Here is a 15,294-nt window from a genome sequence, read left to right on the forward strand (position 1 = left end):
ATTCGAAAAGTTTGAGTAATATTTATTATATGAAATTTTAACCCAACCAAGACATTTGCAATAAAAAAAAAAAATGTAGAGATTTATTTTTATTAAAATTCATCTGTTATTGGTCAACTTTATATGTAATAACTTTTTATATTATAAAAATACCAATTATATTTAATTGATTAGCAAAATTTGAGAACAATTTAATATGTAGAATTTTTCAAATTGGAAAAAAAATATTCTCACAACGGAGTGATAAAATTGAAAATGATCGGCAAAATTCGCTTGATAAAATCGGAAGCCATATTTTTTTTAAAAAAAAGAGGTTTATTTTATTAAATAGTAAATATTTTTTTTAAATAAAAATCAAAAATTGGGTTTTGTTAAATCAAATGCATTTTTTTAAAATATTTTAAGTCAAAAAAACGAAGCCAGTTGTTTTTATTAAAAAAAAATAACCGAAAGTTAGGTTTTTTTAATAAAAAGTACGCATTTTTTTTACCGTAATATAAAAAATGTTACACTTTTAAGCAGACTGAAATTATTTTTTTTAATTAATTATCTTTTTTTGCAGACTCATTCCTTATAATGCGTCAAATAATCATCACATGAACTGATTGGATAAAATGAGCTACATAGTGACCAATCAATGAAGGGCCCTGTGATCGATATACACATCCAATAAAAGTGCTATCGTTCTGACATTTTTGATCATGCGATCATGCATTAATTATAACATCATAAATAAACTTTATATTCAACTTTCTATAAATTTCATTTTTATGATATTTTTAATCCACTTTATAAGCTTCACTTAAATTTTTCTTATAAAAATTTTAAATACTATCGGTCGGTATGATCTTGATGGACTGAACGATAACAAAAAGTTACGTCCTCATTCATTTTATTTGAAGAACCGAGAAAAAGTAACATTAATTTCATTTCATTAGTATTATTTACTTTTTATTATATAAGCTGGTACTGAAATTCAAACAAGTGTATTAATTGATCGAAGAAGCATTTTTATTATTAATTGCTGGTCTCAGGCACTCTCATCATATAAAAATGTCGTCCGACTTGCAATCAAAAATGGTGAAATTTCATTTATAGTTTGTAAAAATTTAATCCTAACTCTAATAAACTTAACTTTTTATAAAAAAATTTTATTTATTTTATTTTATTTTGATGGAAAAAAAAAAGTTGACTATACTGTAATAAACCCTTAGTTTACTAAATATTAACACTTATTATAAACCTTTATAAACATCATGAATACTATTAAATTCTACTATTTTAACTCCTTTAGCTTTAATTTGATTCAATAATTTCAATTCCTCATCACACAATTCTTTATCCAAATTCATCATACCAAGAATTTTTAAACTATTATTACTTCTTTCAATATAATTTAATACAATTTTAAGAAATCTTAATTCAATAATATGATTTAAATTAATCATTTCAAAACTATCATGACAATTTTCTAAAAATTCCCTAAATTTTAAAAACTTAATGGAACTATAAGGATAATAAATAGAAATAGAAATTTTACTAATATTAATAGGTATATTATTTGCTAAACTTATTAAATCAATAAGGAAATGAATTCTTAATTTTAAAAAAGTAAGGTTTGGACAATACATTGATATATCTTCAATAAGATTAATTGTAGGATTTTCAACAAATAATCTTTGTATTGATGCACCTAGATATTTGATTATTAAAGATGTAACATCAACTTTCCATATATTGCATTTAAATGATATTGTCTTGAGTTTAAATGAAGCACAATTTAAAATCTCACATTGATTTAATAATATACCTTTACAGGATTCAAACATTAAATATTCTAAATTATATAAACTATTAAAACTTTTTAAATCAACATTAATAAAGTCAGTGTTTATAAATTCAATATGAACTAAAGAATGCTTTTGAAATTCTAAGGATAAAAGAACATTATTTAATAAAGAATAACAATTCTTTATCTTAAATATTTTAAGTTTGTTTTGCCTTTGAATAATTTTATGGAGCTTTTCCCAAGTAGTAGTATTGATCAAATTATTGGATGTATCATGTCTATATGATCTTTGAGGAAGCTTAATTAGTAATTTTCTCAAATTTAAACTAATATCTGCCATATTTCTTAAAAATTCATTTTCAATTTCGTTATTGATGGTATCAATTAAATAAAAACTGAATGAATTTAATCTTGTTAAATTTGAAACGAAATTTTGAACATCAAAATTTTTAAAACTTTCTTTATAAAATAAATATGATGAAATATTTAATTGTTTAATGTTTCTACTTTGACGTAAAATTGATTGATGAAATATCGGAATAATGTCATCATACATTTTGTTGTTAGAAATCAATAAGCCTGAACAATATCTTATAATAGTGGAATTTATTTCAAAGTCATGATAATCTTCCAAATATTTTGGATATTCAAATAATGGTTTGTGTTCTTCGTCAATATTAATATTATTAATCTGATTTATTGTTAGTTGATTCTTCAATTGTAAAATTTCTGCTTTATTAAAACAAAAAATTAAGGTTGAGATTATCAGGTATTTTTTTTTGGATTTTTTTGCAAAAGGGTTTGCGTAAATCAAAGGAATTGTCGATTTACACCAAAATCGATTAACTAATAAACAGTTAAATAGAGTTGAGTCATCATTTTGAAGGTATTGTAAAATGTAATAAATACAATCATCTGTTAAATAAGGTAAAGTCATCTTAGAAATTTAGGAAAGAAAGAAAGTCTTTACGGAGTATCGGAGTAAAGCTATTAGTTATTATCGTTATATAGAAGTCATACGGTACGGTTGTGTAATACTGTAGCACGGAGTTTACATTCCCCAACAGGTAATGCTAATCTATGCCGTAACTGGTGACGTCATGCGTGCATGATGTATGGCGTATTGTATGTAACTTTTTGATCGGCAAATTCGGTAAGAGTATGTTGATCATTAATTTGGTATGTACGTTTCCATTTTTCATAAGTCTCTGGAGAGACAAAAAAAATTTTTTAGTAGCAAAAATCAGTCGAAATGTGTAACGTCGGCCATTCGTTAAGTTTTTTGTGGTTAGTCCTTGATAATCTATTTTTTTAGGTTTCAACTTGCTAGTTTCTTATTTTTTAAGCTTAAATTAAATATTTTATTGATTTTTTTCTTGAACAATTTTATCCACGTTTCTCTTTTATTTTTTACATGTTACTCCCTTTTTATTATTAATTTCAATTATTGATTTCGCGTGGACAATTTTTTTAACTTTTTTTAATTATCTTAATTCTGGTCGGAATTATTTAAGAAATTATCTTTAATCTTTGCTGGAATTGTGTTAGGCATAAACGTTAATGTCACGTGATTTACCTTATTAACGTGACCAGTAATTTAGCAATTGGTATCAGGTGGCAGAGGTTTATAGATAATATGAAAATCACATAAATAATGATTATAATATAATGTGAATTTAATTTTACAACAAATAATAAGTGTATTTAAAAAAAATTAAAAATAAAGTTTAATTTCTTACATCAATTTGATTATCGACAGGTCCAATGCCAAATTTGAATTTGCAATAGATAAGGCTTGTCCTTCTTCCAATTTTGGTACATCATCGGGAGTTGTATTTTTTGTAGAGTCTATGTAATATCTATAATCTTATATATATCCAATGTAAATTTATTAAATTTATTGTATAAATTTTTACAATAATTTACCGTACCATACCATTTCCAAAAAATCATTTACTTCTTAAAATTATTTAATTTTTATAGAATTGGGTTATTTAAATATTTAATAAATGAATTTTTTTTTTCTTTTTAGAGACAATTTATCACAGCTGAAAATAATGATAAGAGATAATAAAAAAATTTTGAGGCCATGTATTTATTAATAATTATAAACAAGGACAATATTATAAAAGAACATTTATTATTTTTATGCGAAAGATGTAATAATATATTTATTTTTTTATCCCGATATTTATTATCTTTTTTTTTTTTAGACGTAATAATTTTTTATACCTTGTAATGGATTAATATTTCTATCAATATCACGATGATGTTATAATTTTAAAATATTTCACAAGAATTAATGTCTTTATTGTAAAATTATTATTTTTTTTTATTACATGTAATTTTTGCGACGTATTATTACAGTAATCGCCGAAGGGATATTTCGCCGAAAGGACGTCTCGCCGAAGTACCATTTCACTGAATCCCATTTCGCCGAAGTCATTTTATAAAAATGGATATTTCGCCGAAAAATTATTTATTCCATTTGGTTATTTTATTCTATATTATTCTATATAATTAAAAAAAAATGGTGTTTGTGTGACTAACGTTTAGATTAGACTGTATAAATAATCTTTAAATTGTGCAATGCGTTATCATCTGCGCCTCTACACCCGTTATCTTATAGACATACAATGTTAATTACTAATGTTGTGTAACATTTTATATGAGCTATTAATGTGTTTGCGCCTGATCTATGCTTAATAGTTAAGACCATTTGATCGGCAAATTCATTCTAATTTACTAATGTGCAGGAAAAGGAAATTTGTATAATTCTGGCCGGAATTATACCTTAGCAATTTTCTCCCAAAATTAAAATGACCCCCCACGTTATAAATTAAAAATCTTAACTGCGTCGAATTATATATTAATTGCCAAGACTTTCAGAAATTATTTAAATTTTACATTTTATATTTAAAGTTATAACTGATATATCACATACTGTAACCTTTTTTTCCATCAAAATTAATTTAATCACTTTCTTAGCAAAGATCTAAATTTGATAAACGTTTGATCAAAAATGACGATCAATCAATTTATACAACCCGATGCGAAGTAACGGGCTGCTGCTAGTAAATACATTAAAGAAATGTTTTCTTAGAAAATTTTTGAATTAGCTGATTTATTGAATTTATCTCGTTGTTTATAATATATTAATAGTCTTTTTTTTACTCACTTTTTCGTGAATAAATGTTTTCAGGAAAATTAAGTTATTTATTTATTTCATTCTTACTAACAATATTAGTTACTTGAATGTTAAAGTGATAATATCCTGAAAAAAAAAAAATCTCTAAAAATAATGGACGATTCGATGAAATGGATTCGATAAAATGTACTTTCGGCGAAACGTCCTTTCGGTGAAATATCCCTTCGGTGAAACGGCTTCGACGAAATGAGTTTCGGTGAAATGGATTTCGGCGAAATGTACCGTAACCGTTATATAAAACATAATAAATCACATAAATCACATTATAACTGATAATGACAATTAGAAAAAATTTACTAATGGCCCGAAGAGTATCGTTATAGCGGGCGGCACTTGTATTAATAATTATTAAATAAGTACAATATTAAAAAAAGGATAATTTGTTTTTGTTTTTATACGAAATCTATAATAACAGATAATATATTTGTTTTTTTTACTTAATTTTATGAAAAGTATTAATGAGTCCAACGCTCACAATCCTGACAAATCACACTCATTTATATCCCGACACTTATTATCTTTTTTTTTTAACTTTTTTAACTTTTTTAAACATGATTATAAATTATACTAGGAGACAGAGACCGTTGCGACGTATTATTGTAAGTTTCAAAAATTATTGAAATTGAGGTAATCATCAATATTTTACAGTAGGGATTGGAACCGTCCAAAAAAACCTTAACCGGTTAAAAACCGGTTAACCAAGGGTCTTAACCGGTTAATAACCGGTTAATATCAAAAATATTTTAAAAACTTTTTTTACTGCAAATTGTACCAATTTTTGATTTTACTTGCATATTTAGTTATAGGAAGACTATGTATCACTAAAATTATTATAAATAAATAGAAAAAAATTCGGCATTAAAACTTCAAGTTTAGGAACACGTGGCCGCAATTTACATGTCTCTGGGCCGCATTATATAAATCTGACTAGAATTATGGTAAATATAGTTTTAACCGGTTAACCGATTTTCAAAATCCTTTAACCGGTTAACCGTTTTAACCGGTTAATTAACCGGTTAACATTAACCGGTTCCAATCCCTATTTTACAGAGTAAATAAAGTTCCAGCAGAAACGATTAAAAAGATATTACATCATAGAATCAAAAGTAATACAAATATAAAACTGTAAACCAAGTCATCTTGGAAGAACTCAAAGATACAGTAACTTCACTCTGGTGGAAAGAAAATTAAAGGTACTATAAAAACGACAAAGGAGTATTTGAAATACTATCCATGCCGAAGAATTAGTTGACTAAAGAAAAAGAGAAAAACAAAACTAAATAAATTTCATATAATAATCAGTTTAAAATAAATGAAAACCATCCACCAAAATTCGTGTCAAAAGAGATTTGAAGAAAGTGTCTAAAAAAAGGAAAGAAAAAAAAGAATTTTTTTTTTGCAAAAAGAAAAAAGAACGAAAGATATTAAATTTTTTGAGATAAATTTTTCTTATGAAAAGAGAAAAGGATAAATCAAAGATGAAAATAAAGTGACTTCAAAATGTTATTTTGAAAAATTATTGAATTTTTGTCAACTTTTTTTATTATGAAAAATGATAAGTGATTTTCCCAACAAATTAAAAATTAATATTTTCATATCTAAATTGGAAATTCGGATCGGCGAAAATTATCTTCTATTTAAAAAATATGTTTGTCATTTAAAAAGAGATAACTTATTTCTTGGTATATTTAAATTATGGTTAAATTATGGATTATACAGTAATTTTTACATTGTAGTTAGCGCTGATATAAAATAACTTATTAATTTTATGAAAATTTTTATAAAAAAAATTTATTTTTTATTGAAAGTATATCTTACGAAAGAGAATAATACTGTAAAATTAAAAACAATTTTTTTTATCTACTTAATTTTGCATAGGTATTTTGGATTTACTACGAAATCTCAAGAATCCTGTTATAACACATCCTGATGCTTAATATCCTCAGGATATTAAAAAATATTATACTGTATCTTTATATGTAAAACATTAACATTTTTATTTAATATAAAGCAAAATATTTTAATTAATTTATTACTTAATTTTGCGACGTCATATTTTGATATAAATAGAAATAATAATCGTTACAAAGTATTACAAAATTATTACGTCTAAAATAAAATGTAAAATTAAAAAAAAAAGATAAATATTAAAGTGTTGAACTTTCGAGATTATGATTTATCAGGATTGTGATTTGTGAGCGTTGTGAGCGTTTGACTTGTGTTATAACGGATTCTGATCGTTGGGATTTTGAACGGCTCCCAGATATTCTGTGCAATAAATATTCAGTTATTCTAATTTTAAGTTATTGTCTCACATGGACTATATTTCACTTAGCTTCTCATCGCTCAACAACTCTGTAATTAAAATGAATTTTTCTTTTTCTTCTCGGATAGCACCCTGCGTTGAATTTTCCATAATAACTTGTTGTTATTATTGAACGCTAACTGATCGGCCGGATAATTTAATGGATGATCTGCAATAAATTATCCGGCTGATTAATATATTTAAATTTAATCTTCGAAGCTTAATTTAGACTTTCTATAGACTTTTAATACACTATTAACTTCCTTATAAAATTCCTAAAAATTTTTTAACAATAAAGTGTATTAATATTCTTTAATATAATTTTTTATTTAGTTCTAATATTCAAATATTCTGTATCATATTTAATAAAATTTTAATGGCCGGACGAATTAAGGTCGAGGTAGAGGTAGAGGCCGAAGTCAAAGTCAAATTGTAGTAAAATTTAAGGTAGAGGTCGTGAACGAAGCAAAAAGAGCCTTGATATAGTAGTGAATGAAACTATAACTTCGATTTCGGATGGTAAATGTAAAAGATCAATAATATCAATAGCGATGATGAGAAAAACCAAAAAAAAAAAATCAACATTATCACAACTACCTTCATTAGAGCAAAATGATACTGGACTTTTTCATTTGTAACTTACTGCTCCAATTTTACAAAAAAATACATTAATTTCTCATTCAACATCAGTTTATATCCCTAAGTCACTTTTTTCATCAACTCAATCTGATTTAAACAACACTATTAAAATAAACTCTAGTACATTACATTCTGATGATGATAATGGTAATCAAACTGATGATTCCACTGTATCTTCTCAAGAAGAAGCAAATGAAAATGAACTCAACTTTATTACATGCAAATACAAGTATTTATTTTATAATATTCACTTAATTCTTTTTATATTTACATGTACTAAACTAGAAAATTAATTCTTTTTAGCATCAGATTCTCATATATTGACAAAACTCCTTGAAGTTGTAATGCAAAACCAAAAAAGATATTAAATTTTTATCAATCAAAGTAATGGAATTAGAAAGTGATAACAAAATACTTCAAAAAGAATTAAGTGAAATTAAAGATGCTATTGGATCAAGTGATAAAATTTAAAATCAGTATCATCAAACAAAAAGGAGCATGGTTGGATTGATGTAAGTAATGGTAAATGATTCTCGTGATGCATATTATGACTATTACGTTCTCTTACTAATAAATATTTTATTTAATAAGTTTATGTAGACTTATTGTTAAATTACAAATATCCAACAAAAGAACAAGCTAAAGAAGCTTCTTTGTGAATATTAACAAAATTTTAATCAGAAAAAATTAAACTAATAATTTCATCTAATGAGTGGGATTTATTATTTAAGAATGGTATTCTTTCGGTAGTAAAGCTATCAATTCACAAATTAATTGCCTAATATATATGTTATAAATTATTATTATACTTTACATTTGATTTTTATTAATAGGTAATCACTAAGTTAACTTCATTGCGTGGTGGTATTGTTTCTAAAATTAAACAAAAAATGCTGTCATTCACTTGAATATATTGATTCTGATGCAAGTTTTAGAGCTATTACTGCTTGGAAGTAATCGGATAATACAAAATAGTGCTTTGAAAACTTGGGTACAATAATGTCAGACGCATCAAATACCACATATATGGATGAAATTATCAAGAAAAGTTTTCAGACAAAAGCAGCAACTGAAAATGATCGTCTATACACCACTGCAGTTGTATGCTATATTCTGAATGTAAACTCAGGTGGAATTAAGATAGAAAAGAAGTCTATTTTAAAACTACTAATGGACCAACTTCAGGTATCCTATTTTAATATTTTAATATATTTCCATTGTATTTTGAATTATGATTAAATTCATATTTCATTATATTTATAGAAAAGTATGTAGAAGTATAAAAATTCCAAAATAAAAATATTTATAATTAAAAGTGTAGATTTATTTATATTTATTAAATTACTAACATAAAATCTATATATAAATATATATAATACTCTTTAGGTTTGCATAACATTTTACATAATTTTATATGGTTCATGGTCCCTACGGGCTGTGAAGATTTTTACGTACTTCTATAAATATGCTATATATTTATTATATATATATAAGTTCCTGATGATAGCATGATTTTTAAGAGGGTAAAACACTGTAATATTAAATATTTGGGTAGCATCTGAGTCACCTTCAAGTCTTGTATATCCAGTAGCCATTCCTACGAAGAATTCACTTGACGTTTTCTCCCTATATTCTGAAATATAAGGAATTGTTGAGAGCTGTGCAGTAAGTGCAGTTATTAGGAATTAAAATTAAATATAAAAATTTTTAAAAGAAAAGGTGTATTTTTTTTAAAGAAAAGTGTTTTTTTTTCGTCATGTGGGAAAATCCAAAAAACATTTAAAAAAAAAACAATAACGATTTCTAAAGAGACAATGTGAATTCTCATGTGATTGTCACGATTAAATTATTTTTATAGCTTAATAAATTTTTAATTGCTGATCGGATTAGTTGCTAAAAATTTGTTTCACACCAATCATTTATGATTTATGCAGCCTAATTCAAAATTGTATTGGGATTAGGAAAAATCTGTAGCACAGGACGCAGACACATGATGCTGGACGATCCAATTTGGTACCCCTTTTATTTAATGTACTGTAAACGATTGTTTAGAGTTTGCATATTTGTCTTAATTTACTTTTCTTGCTAACTATATATATATATTGTTTGAGGCTCTAGATCAAAAAGCATCCTAAGACAAATTTATAATAATAAATACATAAGATGGTTTCGGATACTGATGCAAATATTAATGTAAGTAATTATTAGAGTAAAAAATAATTCACGAAATAGTAATATCTAATTCATTCATATATAAATAGAACCATTATTTGAACTGAATCTTTTACATTAAAGTTTTACTATTTGAAAAATGACCGACTTTTTAAAAAATTCACCATTGTATATTTCTACAACGATAAAACATTATCTTAATGGACCACCTAGACCTTCATGGAATTTAACAAGTCATATATTTTGGACAAAGTTTATATTACTCGTAAGTAACAAAACAATTGAGGAAATGCAAAGAGCTAGCTTTAGTTTTCAACCTTCTCCTGTACAAGCTGGTGTGGTGATAAATGAATTTAAGATAGATAATAAATATAGAAACGAGGCTCAAGTTCATCTTGATAAAATTTTGAAACCATACGAACACGTCTTAGATCCTGAATGGAAAAATTTGAAAGATGATGGAATGGCTTCAAGTCCCTAATGATGGATGGGAAAAAGAGAAATAAGAAAACTATTCTGTATATACATGGTGGAGCTTATTACTTTTTCACTAAAAAAACTTATCATTGTATTACAAGTTCTCTTGCCAAAATTGCAAATGAAAGAGTTTTAGGTAAGCTAAACCTTGGAAGAATGAAATTTCAATCAATCTTCAATATATTACCTAACAAAAATTTTCTTGTATAGCAATAAACTATCGGCTTGCACCTCAAAATCAATTTCCCGCCGCATTACATGATGCATTAGCAGCTTATTTATATCTCTTAAATCCTCCAAAAGATGCTGGATTTGAACCTCTAAATCCAAAAAATATAGTAATAGCCGGCGATAGTGCTGGAGGTGGTTAAGTTTAGCTTTCGGTCTTGCTATACGCGATATTTGCGATGCTGGTTTGCCATCATGTGCTGGAATTATCGGTTTGGTAAATATAAAATTTATTTTTTTTGTTCTATCATATTCGGGCCTGATTTATAATTTGCAATCATCGTAATGCCGGTTGACATTAAAATGTGGCCAGAGATTTGCGAATAGTAATATTGGCAGCTTTGCATAATTCTGGCCAAAATCTCAGGATTTCACGAAATTTTGTTTTGGGACACACAGAATTTACCATTTAACGCCACAAAAAATCATCGGTCACACAACTATATCAGGAGCAAGAAACGGCAATTTCCGATCGGCCAAATTGTTCCGGAAGCCACATTTCGTCCCACTTTATTACTCAAACCTAAGCCTCCCGATTCTGCTAAAAATAACTAAAATAAATAAACTATATATAAACTAACTAATATGAACATAAATAATAAAACTATTTAACTAATAAACTACCCAAAATATACATTTGAAAAAATAAACTAAACCAAATATATAAAATCCATAAATGTGTAACATAAATAAAATAATTTACGACGTATGTGTGCGGATGTTTTTACGGCAGGTCACCTGCTCGCAAAAACGGCACATTTTTGACCAGCACGGCTTGGCCGGCTTGCCATTCGCCACCTAATATTGCTATTTCAAGTTAGAGTAATTTAGTTTCACATACTATTTTGGAAATGATTTTTGTAAATGAAATCACGCTAACAGTAATTTCAATCGCGTTATCAGTTATTTTTTCCTTTTAAATAAAAATATTTATTATAATTATTAATATTATTAAAAAAATATCAATTTTGTTTGTGGCATGTCAATCTGGCTGATCATTTCAAAATTCTCGATCGAGCAGAATTTTTATTTTTAAAATAAAAATAATTTATAAACAATTAATATTTTATTTTATTTTAGTTTTTTACTTCAAGTCACCAGGGGTGATCATCACCCCGTGATAGTTAGAAAAATTCTTTATTTTATTTTTAGTAATAAAATATTAAATTCAATTCATTAAATAAAATTTTTTATTTATTTATAAATATCAAATATTTAATAAAAAAGGAAAAAATATAAAGTTTTGACTTTTCCAAAAAAAACTAAGTATATTACCGTATGAAATTATATTGGAAATTCATTCATAAAATAATAATGCTTTTAAAGGAAGCTGGCAGAGCCGACACTAGCAATACAAGTCTAGTTTAAAAAATATCACCATATTTACGAAGAGGAATCTGTTTATTACGATGATCCATGACAAAATTAGTAATTAAAATGCGTTGCCTTTTTTAAAATACATATACATTGTATCAGTTCCGAAAGCGGTATTAATGATCACGTGTCTGAGTTTCTTCGGAATAAAAACTAGAAAAATGATCATTTATCGGAGTTTTTTATAAGGTAAGCAGCGAACTGTATCCAAAAAATGCATTATAATAAACTTTCTCTGAATGAGATGAACTTAATTGTAAAAATGATTCACGGGATTTTGTGCAGTACAAGTAAAATCGGAGTTCTTTAATATAGGAGTTCTTTAATATATATTAATATACACATATTTTATACAAATAGACCATAATTTGCACTGAATTTTTTACATCGTAGTTTTATTATTTTGAAGGAACTTTTACATTGCATTGTAGTTTTGTTATTTTGAAAAATGACCGAATTTTTAAAACATTTACTATTGCTAATTTCTACAACGATAAAACATTATTTTAATGGACCACCTAGACCTTCATGGAATTTACAAGGTCACATATTTTGGGCAAAGTTTATATCTTTATTCGTAAGTAACAAAACAATTGAGGAAATGCAAAGAGCTAGCTTTAGTTTTCGTCCTGCTCCTGTACAAGCTGGCGTGGTGATAAATGAATTTAAGATAGATAATAAATATAGAAACGAAGCTCAAGTTCATCTTGACAAGATTTTGAAACCATACGAACATGTCTTAGATCCTGAATGGAAAAATTTGAAAGATGATGGAATTATTTCTGAATGGGTTCAATTCCCTAATGACGAATGGGAAAAAAGAGAAATCAGGAAGACTATTCTGTATTTACATGGTGGAGGTTATTACTTTTTCACTAAAGAAACTTATCATTGTATTACAAGTTCTCTTGCCAAAATTGCAAATGCAAGAGTTTTAGGTATGCTAAACCTTGGAAGAATGAAATTTCAATCAATCTTCAATATATTACCTAACAAAAATTTTCTTGTATAGCAATAAACTATCGGCTTGCACCTCAAAATCAATTTCCCGCCGCATTACAAGATACATTAGCTGCTTATTTATATCTCTTAAATCCTCCCAAAGATGCGGGATTTGAACCTTTAAATCCAAAAAATATTGTAATAGCCGGCGATAGTTCTGGAGGTGGTTTAAGTTTAGCTCTCGGTCTTGCTATACGTGATGTTTGCGATGCTGGTTTGCCATCATGCGCTGGAATTATCGGCTTGGTAAATATAAAATTTATTTTTTTTGTCCTATCATATTGTTGAATTGTTAATCATTCACACGATAATGTTGTGCCACATTACAGAGCCCATGGGTTGATCTTACAGTTAGCACGCCTTCAATATTAGATGATGAATGTGCTGATTATATTCCAAATGTAACAAGAGGTACCGCTGCTTTTTACGCAGAATCTCAGGCTAGTAAAGAATTTAAAAAAAAAGATGCAGCATTCGCAGCGAAGATTAAGAACCAGAATATTGGTCCCAAAATTTGGCATGATTCTTTTGATAGACCTGAGGGAAGACTACAATTATATGTAAATAATAAAGGGCTAGCAATTCCATATGTTAGTCCAATGTTAGCCGAAAGCTTAGGCAATTTGCCTCCTTTATTATTGGTAAGAAAAAGTATTTTTTGTTGATCCTCTCTTAGATAACTTTGCACTAAAAAAAATTTATTTGAATATTACTACAGGTAGCAGGAAATGAGGAAAGACTACGAGATGAAACAATTTACTTAGCTCATAGATCTGCTGAGCCAGCTAAATATAAGGGTCCATCATATAATGCCGGTAAATTTGAAAAATCTCCATTCCAAACTCCGACAAATACCACATTCGAAATATATGAAGAAATGCCTCATGACTTTCAAGTAAGTATATTGGTTTTAAATTTAAAATTAAAAATTTTTTTTAATACGAATTAATTCTTTCGCCAATATATTCTAGTTTGTGGATTATGCTTGCACTAAAATGTCATATGAACGTATGTCTGAATTCGTAAATAGAGTAACAAATATTCTTAACGAACCGCTTCCTCCTTCCTCTTATAATTACATAAACATTAAGGGAGAACTTAGTCCTTTAAAAGAACGTCATAAAAAAGTTCTCAATTGGGAAAATATTGGTATTGTACCAAGTAGTGCTGCATAATTAAATGAATTGAAATGAATTTCATGCTCACGTAGGCTGTAAGAAATAGTGAATAAACTTAAATTTAGAAACAATAAAATCATTAGGACTTTCTTTTTAGTACTCAAAAACTTTTCGTATACTGTATATTTTCACTTATTTTCTTTCTTCTTTATTTATTTATTTGTTCGTTGATTGGTTTATTTATTTATTTTTTCTTCACTCATAAGTTTAAATAAAAAATAGTTATAATCATCTATAAATAGACACGTTTAAAAATATTTAACATATTACATATTTTAAGGAGGGAGAAAAATGTTTCAATCATAATTAAATACTATTATAATCAACCATCCAACTTAACATAGAACACAATAAAATATGATTTAAAAATACGATGATAAGTTTATAATTTCGAATCGCTGCAGTATATTCAATCCGAGCCGCTGTTATAATCAGTAAAACATGCTATTTCTTTTTCACTGTTCAGTTATTAATAGTTGCGATTTTGCGTAATAATTTAAATATAATATTTTTTTTTTAAAAAAAAAAAATTAATAAAATTAATCACCTATAGCAGAGCTAACAGTTTAACTTATATATTTTTTTATTTAACCTATGGATTATTTCTTTGTGTCACAGGGAAATCACAGAATAGGCTATAAAAATGTTAAATTTTTGGCCTGATTTATAATTTGCAATCATCGTAATGCCGGCTGACATTAAATTTGACCAGAATTTGTGAATAGTACGGCTGACTTTGCATAATTCTGACCAAATCACAAAAATTTCACAAATTTTGTCTTAGTCACATACCAGTACATCTGATATATTTGAACTTTCTAAGATAAGAAAGTAACATTTGACTAAAAAAAATCATTAAATATAATTTGGATAGAATAAAACAAAGAAAATTAATAAGAAACTCGCAGCAAGCCACCTGACT

General features: G+C 26.6%; 3 protein-coding genes across 3 annotated transcripts; 2 read left to right on the forward strand and 1 right to left on the reverse strand.

Moving 5' to 3' along the window:
* Positions 1 to 1,140: 1,140 nt before the first annotated feature.
* OCT59_002326 (uncharacterized protein) lies at positions 1,141 to 2,758 on the reverse strand. Its single transcript, XM_025332567.2, has one exon. The coding sequence runs from the start codon at positions 2,724 to 2,726 to the stop codon at positions 1,236 to 1,238; it is 1,491 nt and encodes a 496-aa protein (XP_025170308.1). The 5' UTR covers positions 2,727 to 2,758; the 3' UTR covers positions 1,141 to 1,235.
* Positions 2,759 to 10,252: 7,494 nt separating this feature from the next.
* On the forward strand, positions 10,253 to 10,961 carry OCT59_002327 (uncharacterized protein; the record flags this gene model as incomplete). Its single annotated transcript, XM_066144428.1, has 2 exons — positions 10,253 to 10,586; positions 10,801 to 10,961. 2 exons carry the CDS (start codon positions 10,253 to 10,255, stop codon positions 10,959 to 10,961), a joined length of 495 nt encoding a protein of 164 aa, XP_065995592.1.
* A 1,679-nt stretch (positions 10,962 to 12,640) lies between these two features.
* OCT59_002328 (uncharacterized protein) lies at positions 12,641 to 14,369 on the forward strand (the record flags this gene model as incomplete). The annotated part of the gene is made up of 5 exons (XM_025330716.1): positions 12,641 to 13,130; positions 13,205 to 13,440; positions 13,524 to 13,835; positions 13,913 to 14,089; positions 14,166 to 14,369. 5 exons carry the CDS (start codon positions 12,641 to 12,643, stop codon positions 14,367 to 14,369), a joined length of 1,419 nt encoding a protein of 472 aa, XP_025170311.1.
* Positions 14,370 to 15,294: the final 925 nt, after the last annotated feature.

This window comes from Rhizophagus irregularis, chromosome 10, assembly GCF_026210795.1.
Source record: "Rhizophagus irregularis chromosome 10, complete sequence".
Classification (NCBI taxonomy): domain Eukaryota; kingdom Fungi; phylum Glomeromycota; class Glomeromycetes; order Glomerales; family Glomeraceae; genus Rhizophagus; species Rhizophagus irregularis.